This window comes from Theropithecus gelada, chromosome 14 (genome assembly GCF_003255815.1).
Source record: "Theropithecus gelada isolate Dixy chromosome 14, Tgel_1.0, whole genome shotgun sequence".
Taxonomy (NCBI): Eukaryota; Metazoa; Chordata; class Mammalia; order Primates; family Cercopithecidae; genus Theropithecus; species Theropithecus gelada.
This window is the reverse complement of record NC_037682.1, coordinates 95171474-95193909: the sequence shown is the minus strand read 5'-3', so window position 1 is coordinate 95193909 and position 22436 is coordinate 95171474. Positions and strand designations below refer to the sequence as shown.

Sequence of the window (22436 nt, the reverse complement as noted above, 5' to 3'; positions counted from 1 at the left end):
GCAGAATATTTTTAAAGAATAAAGTTGTGCAACTACTTTAAACAATAATTAATGTTAACTAATTAAACAAATGTTTACTAAATATGGGAACACTTATCATTGTTTCATAACATTTACTGTGCTTTAAACTGTCACTATAGGTATATAGCAAGTATATATCAAAAATGTTACTGAAATCCGTTTACTTCCTCAAGCCTATCATCAAAAGTAAACATAGGGTTAGCAGCGTCTTCCGGATCTAATAAAAGGCTAAATGGCAGGTGAAAATCATGGTATGTAGGTGAGGCATTTCTGAATGATTTGAAAATGTTCAAATCACTATTTTTACCTTTTAAAAAAAAACAGGAAAGAAACAGTGTCTCGCCCTGTCACCCAGGCTGGAGTGCAGTGGTACAATCACATCTCACTGCTGCCTCGAATCCTGAGCTTATGTGATCTTTCCACCGCAGCCTCCCAAGTAGCTGGGACTACTGATTCATATATATCTATGATATTCCTAGATGTTTTAAGTTTTCAAATCAATTTTTTCTTAGTCATTTTCCTTTTGGTTAAGCACTCTTGGGGAAATAGAATTCACTGTATATGGAGACACAAAGGGGTCAGATCAAGAGAAGAGATAAATGGAAAGGTCATTTCCTGGAGAATCAACTTCTGAAAAGCTCTCCCACTCTAATCTTTTTGACTAGCAAAAAAATTTGAGTGGAACCTGCCAGTAGGTTTCATCATTCTATTTTAAAATAGAATGGGAAAAATCCCCTGTTACTCACTATTAGGTCTTTTCCTTAAAAATAACTCCAGGAAATGATTGTAAAACTTGTACAATTTGTACCTTAGTTTCTTTCTGAAATAGATTTTTCCTATTACAAAATCCCCCTGGGGTCTCAGGCAAAGGGAATAACAAAGCCACAGTGAGAGAGACACCCGGCCCAGAAACTTTGGCATGATTTAATTGTCAATAAAGTGGCAAAAGCATCAAGCCCTTCCCTAAATATGCCATTAAAGGTAAAGTAACACTCTAAAAGCAAAGCTTTCCTTTAAATGGCTTCTAAATAATAAGAGAAACATTAAACACTTTTTTTTTGCATTTAGATAACACTAAATTTTACCTGCTGAAATAAGGAAACTTTCTTTGCAAGAATAGATGGAAACTCTTGCTCACACATTGAATTATGATAATAAGTACGCCACAGAGCTGCATCTTCAAAGCAGAGGGTCTGATAAAGACTGGGGAGAGCAATCTAAAAAATAAAAATGGCCATATACAGTGAGCTATAAACAAATATAAGCACATATATTTATTTTTTAAAAAACTAAAAGTGAGAACCAATTATTAGTTGATGTTTATTGCTCATTTTCCACTTTGTGTTGGCTTGTCTAATTATTTCTAGGTCAGCAACACTATGGTAAACTCACCTAATATTAAAGCCAGAATTAAAATAAACTTCCAACGTAGTACTAAACCAGTGCTCACGAGTTAAATCTTTTCTCTGTGTAAAAACATTTGTATCTAGCTATCTCTACCTTATGAAGAAAACAAATGCGGTCATTAAGATCAAGTGTAAATTCTTTTTTTTTTTTTTTTTTTTTGAGACGGAGTCTCGCTCTCACCCAGGCTGGAGTGCAGTGGTGCGATCTCGGCTCACTGCAAGCTCCGCCTCCTGGGTTCACGCCATTCTCCTGCCGCAGCCTCCTGAGTAGCTGGGACCACAGGCGCCCGCCACCACGCCCAGCTAATGTTTTTTGTGTTTTTAGTAGAGATGGGGTTTCACCGTGTTAGCCTGGATGGTCTCGATTTCCTAACCTCATGATCTGCCCGCCTAAGCCTCCCAAAGCGCTGGGATTACAGGTGTGAGCCACCGCACCTGGCCTCAAGTGTAAATTCTAAGGATTGTCATGTTAAATATGTCAAATTTCATATTAATATTGACAAAGACTCTCTTTATCAAAACTTTGGTCAGGCTCCTCTGAGTTCTCTTTGACTAGGCCTCAATCAGGGGCTTCATGTCATGCCTTGTAGTATCCTATTTTAACAATAATTTTGCTAAGTAACTTTAGCAATATTCCCTATCTTTAATATCCAATCGAATTCCTCCTCTCAGTTGGGCGCAGTGGCTCACGCCTGTAATCCCAGAACTTTGGGAGGCCAAGTTGGGTGTATTACCTGAGGTCAGGAGTTTGACACCGGCCTGGACAACATGGTGAAACCCCATCTCTATTAAAAATACAAAAAAATTAGCCAGGCTGGTGGTGAGCGCCTGTAATCCCAGCTACTCCGGAGGCTGAGGCAGAAGAATCACTTGAACCCGGGAGGCAGAGGCTGCAGTGAGGCGAGATCACGCCACTGCACTCCAGCCTGGGCCACAGAGCAAAACTCTGTCTCAAAAAAAAAAAAAAAAAAATTTCTCCTCTCCCACCCTTGTTATCTGTTGGTATCTGATCATCTTGATCTGCCTTCACCAGATAAATCAGTTTAGCCAGAATCCCCACTTGCCGCTGACATTTCCACTTTTTTCTATCCACTGACCCCCAACACTAATCCTTACCCTGCTTCTTGGGTACAAATTCCCACTTGTCCATGCTATATTCAGAATTGAGCCCAGTACTATACTGAGATCTCTTTTCCCCTATGGCAATAGTTCTTTTGAATAAAACTTACCTTCACAGTTTTAAATTCTGTCAAGCTCTGTTTTTCTAAAACAGTATCAAATTCAATAAAAAAGAATGTTTTCCTAAACCCTGTTTATGTCTCTATTTGTAAACATGTTGCTTCTGTTGTCTCTAAATGTTCTAACCCTCTTTGCGACCTCTTAAATTTCTATTCCATGTTCAATATTCACTTTAAACAAAATCATCTTTCAGAGGTTTTCCCAAACATATTAATTCCCTCTACCTCAAACAGTGTTCTCTTTTCCCAAATTTTTCAAGAGTGGGGTGTAAGATCAGAAATGTAAATCTGTAAAGGTGAAGAATTTTCACTGAAAACAAATGAGAAATTTAGAAGAGCTATATCTTCAGTATAGAACTTCATATAATATAAACATAAATCAAGTATATAAAAATGCTTTATCCAAACATCTATATTCATATAAAAATAATCCATTACATTGCCCAAATTTCATTGTATAACTTAACTAAAATTAAACAGCAGAAAATTACATTTCAGTTTAATTACTTTTTAATAAATGATCTAAGCCTATTAAAGTAACACTTGATGGTAGTCTGTTAACTTTAGTGACATTTAGTATACAAGGCCCCATCATTACTAATTTAGGAGTGCTACACATTCTATTATCCTCATGTATTTGGCTACCTTGTACACTGCCAACCATTATGACAAGGTAATGATTTGATATGCTCTCTACAGTGTAAGTTTGTTCATGGCCGAGTCTCTTAATATTATAAAATAGACACCTGTCATTCTACTGGTATAAACAAAAAACACCAGAGCTTGTGAGTAGTTAAAGCATTAAAACAGATTTTTTTTTCAGGACTATTACAACAGAAGAAGCAATAGGGGGAAAAAGACTTCAGCACAGAGCAGGGCTCAATTTTGAATACAGCATGGGCAAGTGGAAATTTTTAACCAAGGAGCAAAGTGAGGTCAGTGGATGGAAAATTACTAAGAGGAAATATCGGGTACAGGGATTTCTGGCTAAACCAGTCTAATAGGATTCTTACTGAAGACAGGCCAAAGTCATCAGAATCACCTGGGGAATGGTGGGGAATGAGGAATCTGATTAGATATCAAGGGTAATCAGATATGGAAGATGAATAAATTCTCACTAAACCAACTTTGCAGGGTTCCTGTTAAAAGTAGATTTTACAAGGAAGTGCACAGGTGGGCCTAGAAGAAGGTTCAAGAGGCTGACTAAAGTTTGGTCAAGTAAAGACTGTCACTAGCATTATGCCAACTGGTAGTAAGCACCAAACAAATGATAAATGAAAAAAATGGAGGATATAAAACAAAATCGTCCCCCCCTCTTTTTTTCATTTATTTTACTCAACCAATATTTATGAAATGAAGGCAGTAAAGAGTAGTGGTGAAGAGCCCAGACTATGCAGCAAGAAACACAGTTTTAAATCCTGGCTCTACTTCCTAAGTGACCATAAACAAGTTACTGTATCTTTCTGTGCCTTAATTTCCTCACCTGTGACACAAGGATAATTACAATAGCTACCTCATAATGTTATTGAAAATATTTAGTGAGATAATCCATTTTCAAATTCTGTATAATGCCTTGAACATAGTAAGCCATCAGTAAATGCTAGCTATTCTAACTGTTTTTATCATGTGCTATTATTATAACAGTTGTGAAGAAAAGCAGGGGAAAGAAGGGAAGGATGGAAACATATATATGCATAGATTTGTCTTTCATTTCCCACAAAAACAACATTTTTAGCCTGAGTAGTTGAAGAGCACAGAACTGTTAAGAGTCAGGCTTCTAAACTGCTTTTTCTTCTCCCATGTCACCATTCTCATAGCCTAACTTACCTTGGGGGCTGGGATTCAGAGAAAGAGAAAGAAAATATTGTATTTGGAAGGCATGCTATTTCATAAACAAAAGGTTTAGTAATTACTGATTAAAGGACTCATCACAATAATTCTTCGGTAACTTTTTACTGGGAGAACTTACATCCTATGAAAATATTAACGCTAATTATGAATAAGGAGCGCAAAGTATCAACAGAAACAACGTAAATACAGAAGAAATTAAAATATGTCTCATAGTAGAAAAGGAATACCTTTAATGTTGTCACGGCCCAGCTTCGTTCCTGATCTATCCAAGACGGAAGCTGATCACGTATTTTTTGTTGAGAGTCCTTTAATAAAAGCAATTCTTTTCCTTAGTATACTTGGTAAAATTCAGAGTTTGAAAAATAGCAATTGATTAGCTATTTTATTATTTTGGAAAAAAAGTTCATTCTATACATTATTTCTTTTTTGAAAATGTATTTTATAAGCCACCATGGTAAAATTCTATGTAATACAAGGGACAGAGAATCATTTAGGCAAATGTTGCAATCATTTTTTTATTGTGCTTAATCTTTCATGAAACTTCAGAAAAACTCAAATGTCATGAGGAACTGTCATAAAAGGTACATTATTTTTAATTATATCTTACATTTCAGACATTATCTAGGTTCCATGTTATATTTTGGGTATACTGCTAGAAGACTATTATTTATTATGTATTCAAATAGGAAATTACTAGGAAAAAAGCTAAATTTGAGTGAAGTTATTAAAAGTTCTAAAATGTAATTTTAAGACTCCCATTATATAAGAAAAATTTTCAAGTTATAAGATTTGTTTTTCTTAAAGATTATATAAAATTATCCTTGGAATAAAATACATATACTGAGAAAAAGAAACTGCATTAATTTGTTAGTATTACATATTATTCTCAGAATATACGTCTTTAAAATAAACAAATATACTTAGGTCTATTTTATAGGAAATACTTAAGAGGCCAGAATACATTCTTCTAATCAAAGTATAACTTCAACAATAATTTAGAACACCTCTGAAGCAAATTATACTTGATCAACAAAAAGCCAGAAATATTTTCTCTAACAGCAAAATAGATTGTTATTTTAACTTACAGCTTTACGTAACATGTCTCCAACAACCACACCTGTAAACGTATCCCATTCCTATTGAATAAAAACATAGGAACACAAAAATATAAAGATGATAACCAGTCAACAAAATTGTCTAACTTACCCTATAAGATGGCTTAAAATGCAGTTCTCTATGGAGATAGGGAAAAAAAAATTCATTTCCATCTTACCACTTCTTCTAGTATGTTAACATTATCAAGAATGTATTAATGTGATAACATAAAATACTAATATGAAATCTACTAAGAATAATTTTAGTAAAACAAAACAATAACTCCATTATATATATGAGTCTCAATGTCTAAAAATGTAAATGTCAAGTTCAATTAACATTTGTCACTACCTGTTAATTGTTTTTCCACAGGCTATTTGTTGCTAATGAGTAAGCAGTAAGGTGCACCCAAAAATTTAAAAATGGTATTCGGTAGGAAATATTGAGAAAAGTAATTCCATTAACATATTTTTTCTCACTGATTGAGAGAAGATGCCATTAATCCTTTTTTTTTTCTTTTTGCCATAGAATTAAGATTAATCAAGTGTTCCAGAATCTAGTGCTAAGAAAATCTATGCCTTCCCCATGGCATCCCCTAGTTAGACAATAATAGGTACTACCATACTATTGTCACACACTGGCCAGTAAATAAGCAAAATAAATGAAAATTTGAGAGCACTGTGGAAAAACTACCAAAGCAACATATTTTGTGCCTTCACTCACCCTGGCCACACACTCTTCCTATTAGAATTATGCAGCCACAAATAAGCAAAATATGAATGATTACTACTACATTATGTGAGTCACAGAAAAATGTTCTCCTTTCCCAATGACAGTTTCTTTATACTTTAGGAAAGAAAAATAGTGAATATATATATTTCATGGAACCTACTGATCATAGTGAAAAACATTATATAGGAAGAAGAAAAGACATCAAAGTTACCAACAGGAGTTAATGGGACCAAATGAATAAATTCAGGAGAAACTATACAAGTTAGCCAGTGCATGTGGAGTCAGAGAAAAACAAAGAGAGAACATAGGAAGAACTGTGAATGGTCTGCATTCTTTTAACTATTATATTCAAATGAAGGGAACCAGAAAATAGTCAAAATTTGACCAAGTAGAGTAAAGTAGGTCAAAACTGCACTGTCCATATACCATCCCTTGGCACCCTGGCTACTGGAATCTCACTTTATGATAACAGCATCATAATGAGACAAATTACTTGCGAATAACTGTTTTTAAAATTGTAAGCAGACAAGAAATGGTTTCATTAGCTCCAGCTCAAGGGAGGTCCTTTTGAAGTTTGAGAAGGGGTTACATGGCAGACTAGAAATGAGATCATAAACAAGGAAGATAAATTATACATAAAAAGATGAACATAAACCTGTAGGTTCAGGCAAACTTCTGAGAACTGCCCATCCTCATGCCTCACCTGCTGCCTCTTGACAGTTCAGTGGAAGCAATAAAAAATGTAGTTTTGTACCAATATTATCTCACTTTTTCTATTTATGAGCTCTACTACCTAGGCCAGGAAAATAAGAAGGCTGACTCTTCTGTTGCCCTAAGTAAGTGAACCTGGGTTCAGAAAAATGTAGGCAGCTTGGTAGATTTCTTTCCTTGCCTTACCATCACTCTGGAATGTTAGGCTCATCCACAGGGAAGTAGAACTAGAAATCACCATTTTATACCACATTTCTAACTTAGTAAAAGATTAATAGGTTGATATATAATTTCTAGCCTAAAGTAACTTCTAATGTAAACATAAATCTACCCATTAACAAATTTCTATGTTACTGTAAAATTTCTCTCCTTTAATTTGACTTACATTTTCTTGAAAAAGTTCAGGATGCATGCCTCGAACAAAATGCAAAGCGAACATCAACTGATCAGCCTGCAAAGAATAACAGATATTATCTTGCCTTTTAAAAATTTGTGTCTTTGGAAAAGCATAGTCCTTAAAATCTGGCACACAAAAATCTCCATTCTGTCTTCATATGACCTACTTTTATCAATGTAAGAAATTACTATTCAGATTGCTTTCTACATCTTAGAAACACTTCAAGTCGGGGTGGGGTCAGAGTAAGTGATCAAATTTTTAGAGAAAGCACTAACAACTATGCAGTGGGCCCATGTCATTAAAAAATAAAACAAAACTAACTTTGCCAGGTGAAACATTAATATAATTGTGAAATTTAGATTAGTCATTATTCACCAAATCCACCCCATGCATTAGCAATCTTCAGTTTGTCACTGTGTAGGTTTAAACATATGAGTGACTATATGCAATTATGACAACTATTTTCTCTTTCCTGGATAGAATAATCTCCTAAATCAAACAGAAAACTGTAGTGAACTCTTCATTTTCCACACAAGAAGAAAAGTTATACCAAATAAGCGCAAACAACAAATAATTCCTTCAATGTGTTGTCACTTAGAACGTTAAAACATGAGTAACTAATTGAGGTTAGATAACACAGAAAAAACTATAAGATAACCCAATATTTCACAGAAACAAAAGCAGAACCAAAAACAGGCTGTCAATAAACAGGTATCAAAAAAGACACCAAATCACATAGAATGAGAGTTATCAAAGGAGAAGGTCATAGCTACTTTATCAGAAAACTAGAACACGGATTATGCTCAAATATTTCTCACTAAAGGAAGGAGGAAAAAAAGAAGGGAGGATAGAAAAAGAAGGTAGAAATTAAGATTCAGACTTTCAGGAGCAATCTAAAAGACAAAATGAAAGAAGGAAGAAACAAAGTCGAAGAATGTAGGAAGTGAACTAAATAATATGCCACATACATTCTACTAGGTGCTGCCAGTAGTCTTAGGAGGATCATACTCTGACTTCAACTCTTTGACATTAAATAATACATTTACAAAGAATTGAAAACTAATTATTTTTCCGTAAGTAAGAATTGGTCCAATTTCTAAGAACATATTAAATTAAATAAGAGCCACAAGTTTATATAGGGCATACAAAATTAAGTAAATAAAATTATGTCTTTATTAAAATATAGTAAAACATCTTTCTGGCAAAACAATACTGTGTCAGACATATAGTATGAAAATGGATAAGATATAATTGTTACATGATGTATCAAAAACAAGACTCTTAAATACAAGGTACCTATGCAAAATAAGATTTGATGTTTTAATATTTTAAATGTTGTAGAAATAAACCAACTTGTTTCCATTTACGGGAAGAGTGTTTTTAATCCACACAGTATGCTAACTCTACTCTCCATGAGACTGGGTAGGCTTTGTTCTCCACTGCAACCCTATTGCCTACAATAGGCAGGTGAATAACAAGTATTTCTTATAAGAACAGTCTCTTTACATGGGCATTAAGAACCCACACAGGGCCAAGCATGGTGGCTCATGCCTGTAATCCCAGCACTTTGGGAGGCCAAGGCAGGCAGATCACCTGAGGTCAGGAGTTTGAGACCAGCCTGGCCAACATGTTGAAACTCTGTCTCTACTAAAAATACAAAAATTAGCTGGGTGTGGTGGCATACGCCTGTAGTTCCTGCTACTCGGGAGGCTGAGGCAGGAGAATCACTTCAACCCTGGAGGTGGAGGTTGCAGTGAGCCAAGATCTCGCCATTGCACACTCCAGCCTTGGCAACAAGAGCGAAAATCCATGTCAAAAAAAGGGAAAAAAGAACCAACACAGGTCCAGAATCAAGAAACTGGATACAAATTCCATCCCTCCTATTTTACTAGCCAGGTGATCTTAGCCAGAAACAAATTACATCATCTCTCTTGACCTCAGTTTCTGTCTCTGTAATGAGGGGACAATAATATTAAATACTATCTACCTCACTATATTAATAATTAGATTAGATAATGTATCTGAAGCACTTAGCATGGTACCTAGCACACTCTAAAAGCCCAATACATATTAGTTATCATTTTATTAGTACTAATAATAATGAATAAAATGGATCCTACATTTTATTCAATCATTATTAATCTTTTTGTCTATGGAACACAATTACCAACGTGTAGGAAATTAATATAGAAAATCAGTAATTGGTGTCTCAGTTCTAGCAAAATGGAAGATGAAAAACTAATTTTCAAAATTTCCAGCTACAAATACCTAAAATCTTGGATAAAAGTTTCTCAAGCATCAGGAAAAAAAAAAGAGGGAATTGGAAACCACAGTGGCATTAAAAGCAGCTATGGCTGCCTTGGAGGAAAACAGTCATGGTAACCTAGGGCACAACCTACCTGAGCCAACACAAGGAGAAATATTAACAGTGAGATTGCTTTCTTTCTAAAACTTGGGCCCTTAAAGAATTACATTATCAGTAAAAACATGAACCAGAAAAAAAGTGCCCATGCTCACATGAAACAACAAATATACTTGAATCTGGGCAAAAGAAGTATCCTCTGAAAAAATTAAACGTCACACTTGTGCCGAGCACAGAGTTAAGGCATAAATTTTAACTATGGACTGAAAAGGAGTCCCTAAACAACAGAACTAATCGTGATGTCACTGGGTTACCACGGTAAGAGTTTAGGCAAGCTTGCTTTAGAGAACTACTCCCCTAACCCGGATCTCAAAGAACTCCAAAAGATAAAGTATCACTGAAGATGAGTTCATGGTCCAAAAGTATCAGCAGGAGAAAACAATCCACTGTAAGCAAGGGTCATTAGACACATCAGAAAAGAAGACTAAAATGTTAAGAATTTCAGATAATAGAACAATCTGAAACAGACTCTAATACAAGTATCATTAAATACTCAAGAATGTAAGAAGGGACTAAACATCCCAGAAGTAGACAGCTCTTCTGAAAAAGGCAGATGAAGGAGGGGAAGAGAACTTTATAATCATTTAAATTAGACCTAGATGAAGAAAAATTTGTAAAATATAAGTAAAATGAAAGAAAAACCTAAGGAAGTTACCCACATTAAAATAAAATTGGAACTAAATTTTTTAAAAATTGAATACAAAAAGTCATACCTGTTAAAATTTGAACACACACTTTGTATAACTATATGAGCACAAATAAATTTGTGAAGAATCAAACCAAATTTTTAACACCTGTTATATAAGATCTAAAAGGGGGTATCAAGTTGGGGAGAGACTGAAAAGGAGACTTTTTTTCTTTATTTATACATATACATCATTTGGCTATTTCAAAGAGCACGAATAACTTGTAATTTAAAAAATTAAGTGGCATACGTTAAAATAAGAATCTTAAGGCTAAGTACTTTATAAAATACCTGGTATAAATAAGGTTCAGAGATTTAAAACTCGAATAGATTGCTGTTGAGAATGAAATTGATGCTGTCTTTTTTGGAGGGCATTTTATGTGTTCGTTAACATTCTACATGTCCTTAAATTAAGAAATTTCACTTCTAGAAATTTAAGCAAAGGGATCACATATGTGCTCCTAATAAGAAATAAGGATAGGCTTTGAAAGATTGTTTATAACAGAGGGAAAACTTAAATAACAATGTCCAAAAGTCTATCATAAATAATAATCACAATAAAATATATATAGCATAGTCCATTTTGTAGAAGGAGGAATATGTTTATAAAAACATACATATATGGATAAATATCTGCAAAAACACATTAAAACAGATACCAAAATTTAATCAGTGATTTAATTTTGAGATTGTAGTTCCTTTTTGTTTTCTTTATTCTTATGTGTATTTTGCAAATTTCCTAAAATAAGCTTGTATCATTTGCATTTTTTAAAAAAAACAGTAAATGTTTATTAACAAAAAGAAGACATCTATTAAGCACATATCTTCGTACCAAGTTTTAACAGATAATTTGTATAGCTTTTCCCATACTGTAAATAATATTTTACATCTAGTATATGTATGTGTAATTATAAACCGACAGATTAGGATAAATACGAGATTAAGTCACCATTTATACAAAACATACATACAACGAAAAGACCTTCCTGTAAATACTACTAGCAAGTGATTTCCTTGCCTACAAGAAAATCACACCTACATAAGTAAAATTTATTTTATAAAGGTATATATCGGGGATGTGCACGTGCGTGTGCATGTGCATGTGTGTGTGTGTGTAGTGCTCAATAACTATTTCTTGATTAAGTGAATTAACAAAAAGCAAACATGTGAGCATATAAAAAAATGTTCCACATCATATGTCATCAGAAAAAGGCAAATTAAAATAAGTCACTACTATACACCTATGAGAAAGGCCAAAATCCAAAACACTGACAGCACCAAATAATGGTAAGGATGTTGAGCAACAGAAACCCTCATTAATTGCTGGCAGGAATGCAAAAGGGTACAGCCACTTTGGAAGGTAGGTTAGCAGTTTCTTACAAAACAAAACATATTCTTATCATATGATCCAGCAATTGCCTTCCTGGTATTTACCTAAATGTGTTGAAATGTTATGTCTACACAAAAACCTGCATATGAATGTTTACAGCTGCTTTAATCGTAATTGTCAAAACTTGGAAGCAACCAACTTCAGTAGGTGCCGAATGGATAAACTGTGGTCCTCCAGATAATGGAATTGTATTGTATTCAGCATTAAAAAGAAATGAGATACTATGCCATGAAAAAAACATGAAAGAACCTTAAATGCACAATAGTAAGTGAAAGAACACAATCTACAAAGGCTACATACTGACATACTGTATGATTCCAATTATATGACAAACATAATTAGAATATAATTTGGAACAGGCAAAACTATGGACAGTAAAAGCATCAGTGTTTGCCAGGGGTTAAGTGAGCAGGAATGAAAAGGCAGAGAATATTTTAAGAGCAGTGAAACTACTCTGTAAGATACTAGAATGGTGAACACATGTCATTTACATTTCTCAAAATCCATGTAAAGTACAATACCAAGAGTGGACCTTAAGGTAAACGATGAACTTCAGGTGATTAGGATGTGTCAATGTAGGTTCAACAGTTTTAACAAGTGTACCACTCTGGTGCAGGATTTTGATAGTGAAGGAGGCTGTATAGTATGTGGGGGCATGAAATATATGGGAAATCTCTATACTTTCTGCTTAATTTTGCCATGAACCCAAAACTGCTCTAAAACATAAAGCCTACTTTTTAAAAAAATGCATTCACAACTGTAACATAACCAATGAACATTACATAGATAAATTTTGTTTTATTTATTTATTTTTGAGATGGAGTCTCTCACTGTCGCCCACGCTGGAGTGCAGTGGCGTGATCTCAGCTCACTGCAACCTCCACCTCCCAGGTTCAAGTGATTCTCCTACCTCAGCCTCCTGAGTAGTTGGGTTTATAGGTGCCCACCACCACACCTGGCTAATTTTTGTATTTTTAGTAGAGACGGGGTTTTGTCATGTTGACCAGGTTGGTCTCCAACTCCTGACCTCAGGTCATCTGCCCACTTCAGCCTCCCAAAGCGCTGGGATTACAGGCATGAGCCACCATGCCCAGCCTACATAAATGAATTTAAAAACCCTCGAAACATAACAGATCTAAGCAATTGGCCATTGTTCAAGTGTGGCTGAAAAACCCCCCAAAACAGTTACAAACAACTAATACGTATATGAAACAACTACCATGAGAATTAAAACACTAGAAAAAGCAAGGCATGTCTTTTGGGGAGACGTGTAGTGTAGTATTCTTAGGTATTAGGTTAAAATTCAGATTTGTAGTTAAATAATGATGAGGTGGAGAAGCTACTACGATGAACATTTTATAAATTAATGGATCTTTAAAATGATTATAATAACATATATAGTTTAAGGTAAAGAAATACATAATGATAAAGACAAATAAGACAATAAATTGTATTAATTCAAAACCTTTATCAGTTAATGATGTAGTTCAATACTTATAATTTAATGATATAGCAAATTCTTTTCATTTGTTTTGATGTTTGTTTTTACAGACACGGTCTCATTCTGTTGCCCAAGCTGGAGTGCAGTAGTGTGATCATAGCTCACTACAGCCTCAAACTCCTGGACTCCAGTGATCCTTCCACCTTGATCCACCTTGACAATGCAAAGTGCTGGGATTACATGTATGAGTCACCATGCCTGGCCTAGTTAATTCTTTATGACATATATATATGTGTGTGTTTGTATATATATGTCATATATATACACACACATATATATACAAATGTACACACGGTACTACCACATTTATTTTAGCCATTTCTTCACTTGTACTGAGAAAGAACAATGTAGTCTCTAGGTTTCAGGAACAGAAGTAAAGCCCCTGTCATTCTATGATCCTCAGATTACCCACTGGAGTCAGTAAACTAATTGCTAATTATTACTGAGCCCAACACTCCAAAATGTTGTCAAAAAATAGGCACATAATATGAGGACAATAAGTGGGTAATGGTGGTTACCTTTCTCCCGTTATCTGGTTACAGAAGATATCCTGACCTTAAGGATGAGCATGTAATTACGGTGTCAGTCAATCACATTGTATTACTCCATAGACATTGATACAAGGGTTGCCACCTGACCTAAAACAGGTCGACGAGGATCTTCTTCCTTAATTTTCTAAGCTGGAAATGGCAAAGAAAGCTCTTTTTGCCCTCTATCAGGTTGCCTACCTGTACCAATAAATTCCTTCAGCCATAAGTATTTAACAATAACATCATAAAGGAGAACAATAGTGATTCAAGAATAAAACTAAAAACACAATTTACAGAAAAAGAGAAAAAGAACATGAGCACAAGTGCATGGCTGCATTATTTCCAGGTAAACAGAACTAAAATTAAGAATGAATAAATTAAGGGACTGGGTGCCATGGCTTATGCCTGTCATCCCAGCATCCTGGGAGGCAGAGGCGGGCAGATGACTTGAGCTCACAGGTTCAAGACCAGCCTGGGAAAAATGGTGAAATCCCATCTCTACAAAAAGTACAAAAATTAGCTGTGCATGGTGGTGTGCACCTGTTGTCCCAGTATTTGGGAGGCTGAGGTGGGAGGATGGCTTGAGCTCAGGAGGCAGAGGTTGCAGTGAGCCGAGCTTGTACTACTGCACTCCAGCCTGGGCAATAGAGCAAGACTCTGAAGGTCTGAAGGGAAGGGAAGGGAAGGGAAGGGAAGGAAAATGAATAAATTAAGTTTAAGGCTTTCTGAATAGTTATTTTTTTTTAAGAAAAACTGTCAAAATCAAAAATTGAGCAAATATTTTGGTATCTTTAAAATCCTTCATCTATTTTTGCTTTATCAGATCAAGAAATCTGGTCACTTTAATTCAATGACAATTTATTTCAATATACTTGAGTTTTGTTAAAAAATATTTTAATATCAAGGGGATATATAACAAGCAAAATCTCAAGTGAATAACTCTCTAAATGAATAACTAGCTAATGAAGAAAAATTAATAAGTGAGTAGGCCACTACATGGTATAAGTCAACCATACCTCCCATACCATTAAATCCCATACACTCTAGTAAATAATCAGAGTAAAACTACTAGATCAGGATTAATATGACATTAGGATATCTTAAAGTGAACCTTAGTCGAGATCAAGTTCACATTTCCAGGGATAGTGGTTTGTTTCAACTGTATCATATCAGCAAGAAATCTTCAGCATCAAGCAGGATGCACTAGAATTTCAACCCCAGTATCCTCTAGATCTAAGCTAAAGATTATTAGCTGTAAATCTTAGTTTCTTTTTCTGTATAACAGAATTGTTGTAAGCATTAAATGGCAGTATATGTAAGGCACTTAATAAAAGCTGATCAGTAAAATAACTATCTGATATACAGTAAACTGATATACTATATAATAGTCATATCAAATTTACTTCCAAAACATTCCATAAACCCATGATCCTCAAAGAGACTAAGAAGCAGTAAAAAAATCTAAGTAATTCATTCCTTTTACTTCTCCTCTATTATATTTATTGCTTTCAAATATGTTCAATGAAAAGTATAAAAGAAATGTTACCTTGTGAAGAGAAGTCATGCTTTAAGCTCAAAGCAGTTTACAGAACATTGAACTTGGGCACTCACATATTGCTTGAGACTAAATCACCCATTTTAATGAATAATTTTATGCACATTCAACTGTATTTTCAGAAAAGTCAAAGGATTAAATACAATTCTAGAAGTTTCAAAGTTATTTAAGCAGAAGAAAACTGTATCACTTACTAAGACTCACTTTAGTAGCCACAAGTTATAAAATTTCTAAATATCCAACCAGAGAACTTCCACTTTTTCATATAAGAAAAACTAATCTTAATAGAAAAAATAGCAGAATCCAAATTAAATTATTTACACACTAAATAAAATCATGTGAGGTTAGTAATATTATAATTTAAAACATAATATATATCTGAATTTTACTCAATCAACAAACAAATTCATATGGAAATGGAGGCAAGGCGAGTGGCATAGACATTAACTTTCAAGAAGTTTCATGAAAACAATTTATCTTCATATCCCACCATTTTTCTATGCCATTTCAAATCTGAGATAACAATTCCAAGAGGTAAGGGAAACAGTAAGAATACAGTATTCTACTTCCTGTGGATTCAGTTACCTACAGTCAACAGTGGTCTGAAAATATTAAATGGAAAACCCCAAAAACGAAGAATTCATAAATATTAAATTGCAAGCCATTTTGAGTAACATGATGAGATCACGTGCTGTCTGGCTCCATCCTGTCTGGTTCATCAATTGTCCCTTTGTCCAGTAGATCCATGCCATATATGCTACCTGTCCATTAATCACTTAGTAGCCATCTCAGGTATCAGATCAACCATCACAAGATCGGTGAGTACAGTACAATAAGATATTTCGAGAGAGAGAGGTACCACATCATACAATTTTCATTACTACATATTGTTACAACTGTTCTATTTTACTATTATTGTTGTTAATCTCTTACTGTGCCTAATTTATAAATTACACTTTATCACAGATATATATCTGTATAGATAGATATGTATAGGATAATACCAAACCCTACATATATTATGTTTTTTTCTATAGGGTTTGGTATATCTATAGTCTTAGGCACCCATGAGGGGTGTCTTGGAATGTATCCCCCATAGATAAGAGATGACTACTGCACACACTCCCAATCCTTCCTTCCATTTTCTTTCATGTATTTTTATTTATTTATTTATTTATTTATTTTGAGATGGAATCTTGCTCTGTCACCCAGGCTGGAGTGCAGTGGCGCAATCTCAGCTCACTGCAACCTTCGCCTCCTAAGTTCAAGCAATTATCGTGCCTCAGTCTCCAGAATAGGTGGGATTACAGGCACACCCCACCATGAGCAGCTAATTTTTGTATTTTTAGTAGAGATGGGGTTTCACCATGTTGGTCAGACTGATCTCGAACTTCTGACCTCAGGTGATTCGCCTGCCTTGACTCCCAAAGTGCTGGGATTACGGGTGTGAGCCACTGCGCCCAGCCCCAACGATTTTCTGTATACTCACCCAATATAGTTGGAAATGAATACTCCAACTATTTCCATTATTTTGTACCTATTCTAAATTATAAAGTGAAATGAAGAAACAATATGTAAAGGCACTTAGATAAAAAAAATTGTTTTACTATAATCAAAAGTTTTAGGGAACAAAATATACAATTTATCCTATAATTGTCTGAAATAGGTAACTGAAATAAAAACTTTTGCTCTCTTGAAGAAAAAACAATGATATAGCTAATAATATAACCTGAAAGAGCTAGACAGCTTTCTTTATCTGTTTTAGTTTATTAACAGTCTAAATTTCCTGCTACAAAATAAGTCAATCACGTTTCTGTTCCAGGTCAACTTGCTTTCAGTTTAATGTGATGTGAACATTAATAATCCTAATCTCTCTCTATTTCAAGAGTCTACTGTTGCCATACTGCTTTCACCAACATGACAGCAAATTCAGCATGAGAGAAACCTAGCAGATAGTTCAATGTTATGCTGACTGTTAAAAACCCTAAAAGCTTTCATTAAATATAAAATTGGTTCCATCCTTAGTAAGGTTATAGTGATAAATCTTGAGAAATGTATCTCACTGCTTTATGATTAATGTGCTTTCTGAATTTTTATTAATCACTGAAACCCTGTGGAATGCTGAGTTTAATATTACTCAAACAGAAATATGAATTTTCCAAAACAGATATTCTATCAATTAAAACATGTCTTAAAAATTGTAAACAATAGCTTTTTAAAAATGAGTTTCACATGTTCGCAATAGAAAAGTATTATTCAAAGTAGGTAATGAAAAATCCCAACTGAATACTAACTGAAATATTAATAAGCTTAAGCCTCTCAACGTCTCTCCTAGTGAACAAAAATGCTGCCTTTTGCCTAATATGTGCATTTTTAGAAGATAAAGTAACTTAAAAGATATAACCTCACTACAGTCACTACAGTTCACTAATATATTAAATCATTTTATCCTTCCCAAATTACATTATAAAATTCATGACACAAGTGTTCAAATTTCATCAGTGAAGATACTGTATTACTAACGATAAAATGAGAATATATACACTGAGGTAAGATACATAGTTTAGAAACAAGCAACTAACTCCTAATAAGAAAAGCTACTAATATTTGAAATGAACAAGAAGGAAGTTTATATTTTCTTTTGCCATAAACAACTTTTAAGAATAATATTTATTTATAACACATCCACTTTCAAAAAAGATTTGGGGCAGCTTAAAATAACTGTAGCTCCATAACATTTTCATAAATCACAGCCCATTTCAGTGTAAAGGTCTTAGAAATAAAAATGTAAAAACCATTAAGCACATTATTATAAGACTGACCAATAATAAAAGTTCGTAGGCTTAATATATTGCCTAGAAAATAAAACAGATTAAAACTACATTAAAAAAACTACTCATACAAATCGAACAACCTAGAAATATAAATTAAGTACATCCAATGATTAAAAATTAGGAGAACAATAATTATAATAAAATAGACTTGTTCTATATAAAGCAAAAGCTTATTTAAAATATCAAGAAAACAGATGAGTATGGCAAGGTAAGGGAGGAAGGTAGAAATAAACAACTTTAAAAACAATAAAGAAGATATAAAACAATAAGATAACATTTATAAACCACAATCTGGTGAAAATTTAAAGGGCTGATAACATCCTGGGTTGATAAAGTGCAACAAAGGAGATAAAGATATACCTTTATTATCATGTGGGTAGAAATACTAACTGGCAAAAAGCTTTCCAGAAAGCAATCTGCTAATATTCAATAAGATTTAAAAAGTAATCCTTGGACCAGCAATTTTACTTACAGAAATTTACTGAATAGAAATACTTATACTATATATAAAAATAAGTATACCATATGGGATATTCACTATAGTCATGTATAAGAACAAAAAATGTATAAATCATCTAATATTCACTGAGAGTAGTAGATAAAGTAGTATATGGTCATATTATAAAATACCACACAGTCACTAAAAATAATGACGCTAACATGTTTATACTCATGGAAAGATCTTCAGGACTTACTACAAAAAAAGAGAGAAACTATGGAACAAAATATATAGCAAGAAAAATTTTAAAATTATATCTATATATTTGTACTTATAAATATAAAGAGATAGGAAATGGATGATAAGGAACAAATCTAACCTTGAGCTGGTTTACTCTAATGAAGGAATAACGGATGGAAATAGTTAAATGGATCTTTAAGATTTTCTTTCTATACAGTTCCATTAAGCTTGAAACTCTAAAATAATTTAAAGTTTCGTTTGTATAATGAAAAAGTTTTAAGTATTGCATGAGATAATACATTATACAATGTTAGACAAAACAGGATATCTATAACTAATGAAACTCTATCACTATGAAGGTTATCTTCATAATTAGGATCATAACATTTTAGTGACAAAATGGCTTTGAGATAATTTGCTTATAATTTCCCATTTTACACAAGGTAAAATTGAGACCCAAAAAGTGAGGTTTGGATTATAGTCAAGTGCAAAATATTTCAAAGGAAAACATACAGGGTGGAAGGCAAGATGACCTACTAGATGCAACCAGGCGGAACAACTCCCACTGAGGGGCCAAGAAGACTGGCGGGCCCTAACAGATCTTCAGAGGGAAAGCACCAAGAGTGACACAGGGAAGACACAGAGGCTGGGTTGAAGGAGGAGAAAGCTGGGAACCCTATCCAGAGCTATTGCACACTTGGACTTGTTCCTGGGCCTCAATGGCTTCAGGGACTAGGTGAATTGAACTGGCAAGATGCAACCTTTTCTCACCACAGGCCTCTGGAACCCAGGCAGGAAAAGACCCCTCAACCACCACAGACACTTAAGTTGGCAGGGAGAGGGGCTTAGAGAAGTGGTAGGGGCAGCAAGCCAGCTGATGTGGAGCCCAGGGGGTTTGGTACCGGAGTATGTGCAGCAGAGCTGGCCAGGGATGGCTATTCCCCTAGGCTCAACTTGCTCCCACTGGAGACTTTAGCTCTAAGGGAACTGTTTGTCCTGAACTCTGCAGGGCAATCTTGCTCATTAGACTAGCTGTTTTAACCTGAGCACCCTTTGGTCTGCTGGTATCTCTGGAAGCCCCAATCTGGCCACGGCTGCCAATCTCCCCAGGGCAGCCGCAGGTGCCCAGGGGACCTGCATTGGCAGACTGTGCCTGACTGGCAGAGAGCTCCAGCAGAGCTGTCTCCACAGCCATGCACCAGCCCAAGCGCTCCCTCCCCACACTCCAGCTTCCCCACGATCCACAGCAACTCCACACATCTTTGTGGTGCATGTATGCATGGCCAGCTTTTGCTTTCCTTGCCCTGCCAGCATGTGAAAGTGCAGTCTGCCCAACCTCCCACCACCCACCGCCATTGCAAAAAGAGCCCCGGCAGACAGAGAACCAGCTGGCCCCACCCCCGTCAGTGGCTGACTTTTGCGCTAAGATTGCCACTGGAGTGGAACTAAGTGCAGATAAGAGAGGATTCTCCCCAGACCTGAGTGACCACTCCTGCTTGCAGGGGCACAGAGAAGGCACCCACCTTCACCCACAGGGGCCCTGCCCTGGAGCCAACACCACCTGCAGTGTGATCATGCACAGTCACCAGCAGGGGCTTCCCACGCCCTCTCCACAGCTGCACTGCCTCCCTCACCTTGGTTAATGCAAGCAGAAAGGTAGGCACTCTGGTACCATTTAGTACCCTGACACAGCTGCTGCTACCACTGCTGCTGGGACATGCAAATAGGGATGAATCCCACTGTAACGGCACTATGAAACCCTTTGGCTAACACCGCCTATCCAAGGGTAGCGACCAGCGGTCACAGAGCACCTTGCCCCTCCCACCCCACCCACCCCGACTGCCCTACGTGTGGATTCCTAACCACAGTGGATTCCTAACCCCAAGGAGCCAGAGATCAAAGTTGGGGCCCAATACGAGTCCCCAAGAGTTAGGCCACACAGTCCAGGATATGGGAGATGAGCGCTGGCCCACTAAAATCTTCCAGAAACAAAAGCAGTTAACTAAATCCACCTTAAACCTCAAACATTCAATGTCATTAAATAGAATAAAAGGAAAAACAAAAGAAACATCGAAAGGTGAGCAACCTCAGAAACTGAAGATAGATAGGCCCAAAAAGATGAGAAAGAACCAGCCCAAGAAACCTGAAAGCTCAAAAGGCCAGAGTGCCTTCTTTCCTCCAAACAACCGCATCACCTTTCCAGCAAGCAACCACATTGAGATGGGTGAAACGACAGAAATAGAATTCATAATATGGATAAAGAAGATAATAGAATTCAAAATAAAGATCATTGAGCTACAGGAATACATTAAAAGGCAATCCAAGGAAGCTAAAAATCATGATAAAACAATGCAGGGACTGACAGACAACCTAGTCAGTATAGAGAAGAATGTAACTGATCTGATACAGCTGAAAAACTTACTATAAGAATTTTATAATGCAATCTCACGTATTAATGGCAGAATAGACAAAGTGGAGGAAAGAATCTCAGAGCTTGAAGACTTTTTTTTCTGTTTTTAAAAATTTTACTTTAAGTTCTGGGATACTTGTGCTGAACGTGCGGGTGTATTATATAGGTATACATGTGCCATGGTGGTTTGCTGCACCAATCGACCCATCATCTAGGTTTTAAGCCCTATCTGCATTAGGTATTTGTCCTAATGTTTCACTCACTTTTTACCCCATACCCCAACAGGCTCCAGTGTGTGATGTTCCCCTCCCTGTGTCCATGTGTTCTCATTGTTCAACTCCTACCTACATATGAGAATATGTGGTGTTTGGTTTTCTATTCCTGTGTTAGTTTGCTGAGAATGAGGGTTTCCAGCTTCATCCATGTCCCTGCAAAGGACATGAATTCATCCTTTTTTTTGTATCCTGAGACTTTGCTGAAGTAGCTTATTAGCTTAAGGAGCTTTTGGGCTGAGACGATGGGGTTTTCTAAATATACAATCATGTCATCTCCAAACAGAGACAATTTGACTTTCTCTCTTCCTATTTGAATACGCTTTATTTCTTTCTCTTGCCTCTTTGCCCTAGCCAGAACTTCCAGTACTATGTTGAATAGGAGTTGTGAGAGAGGGCATCCTTGTCTTGTGCCAGTTTTCAAAGGGAATGCTTCCAGCTTTTGCCCATTCAGTATGATACTGATATTGAATCACATTCAGTATGATATTGGCTGTGGGTTTGTCATAAATAGCTCTTATTATTTTGAGATACATTCCACCAATACCTAGTTTATGGAGTTTTCAGCTTGAAGGTGTGTTGAATTTTATGGGAGGCCTTTTCTGCATCTATTGAGATAATCATGTGGTTTTTGTCATTGATCCTGTTTATGTCATGGATTACGTTTATTGATTTGCATATATTGAACCAGCCTTGCATCCCAGGGA

At 35.6% G+C, this 22436-nt stretch overlaps 1 protein-coding gene across 2 annotated transcripts in view; it reads right to left on the bottom strand.

The window, feature by feature from the left end:
* Positions 1-22436, bottom strand: part of DYNC2H1 (dynein cytoplasmic 2 heavy chain 1) — a 357072-nt gene that overhangs the window by 181497 nt on the left and 153139 nt on the right. For both annotated transcript variants that reach the window (XM_025357391.1, XM_025357392.1), the window contains 4 exons: positions 7440-7505; positions 5602-5652; positions 4744-4821; positions 1107-1238 (listed from right to left, as the gene is read on the bottom strand). In XM_025357391.1, the coding sequence (XP_025213176.1) occupies positions 1107-1238; positions 4744-4821; positions 5602-5652; positions 7440-7505 (327 nt within the window). The remainder of the gene's footprint in view (positions 1-1106; positions 1239-4743; positions 4822-5601; positions 5653-7439; positions 7506-22436) is intronic.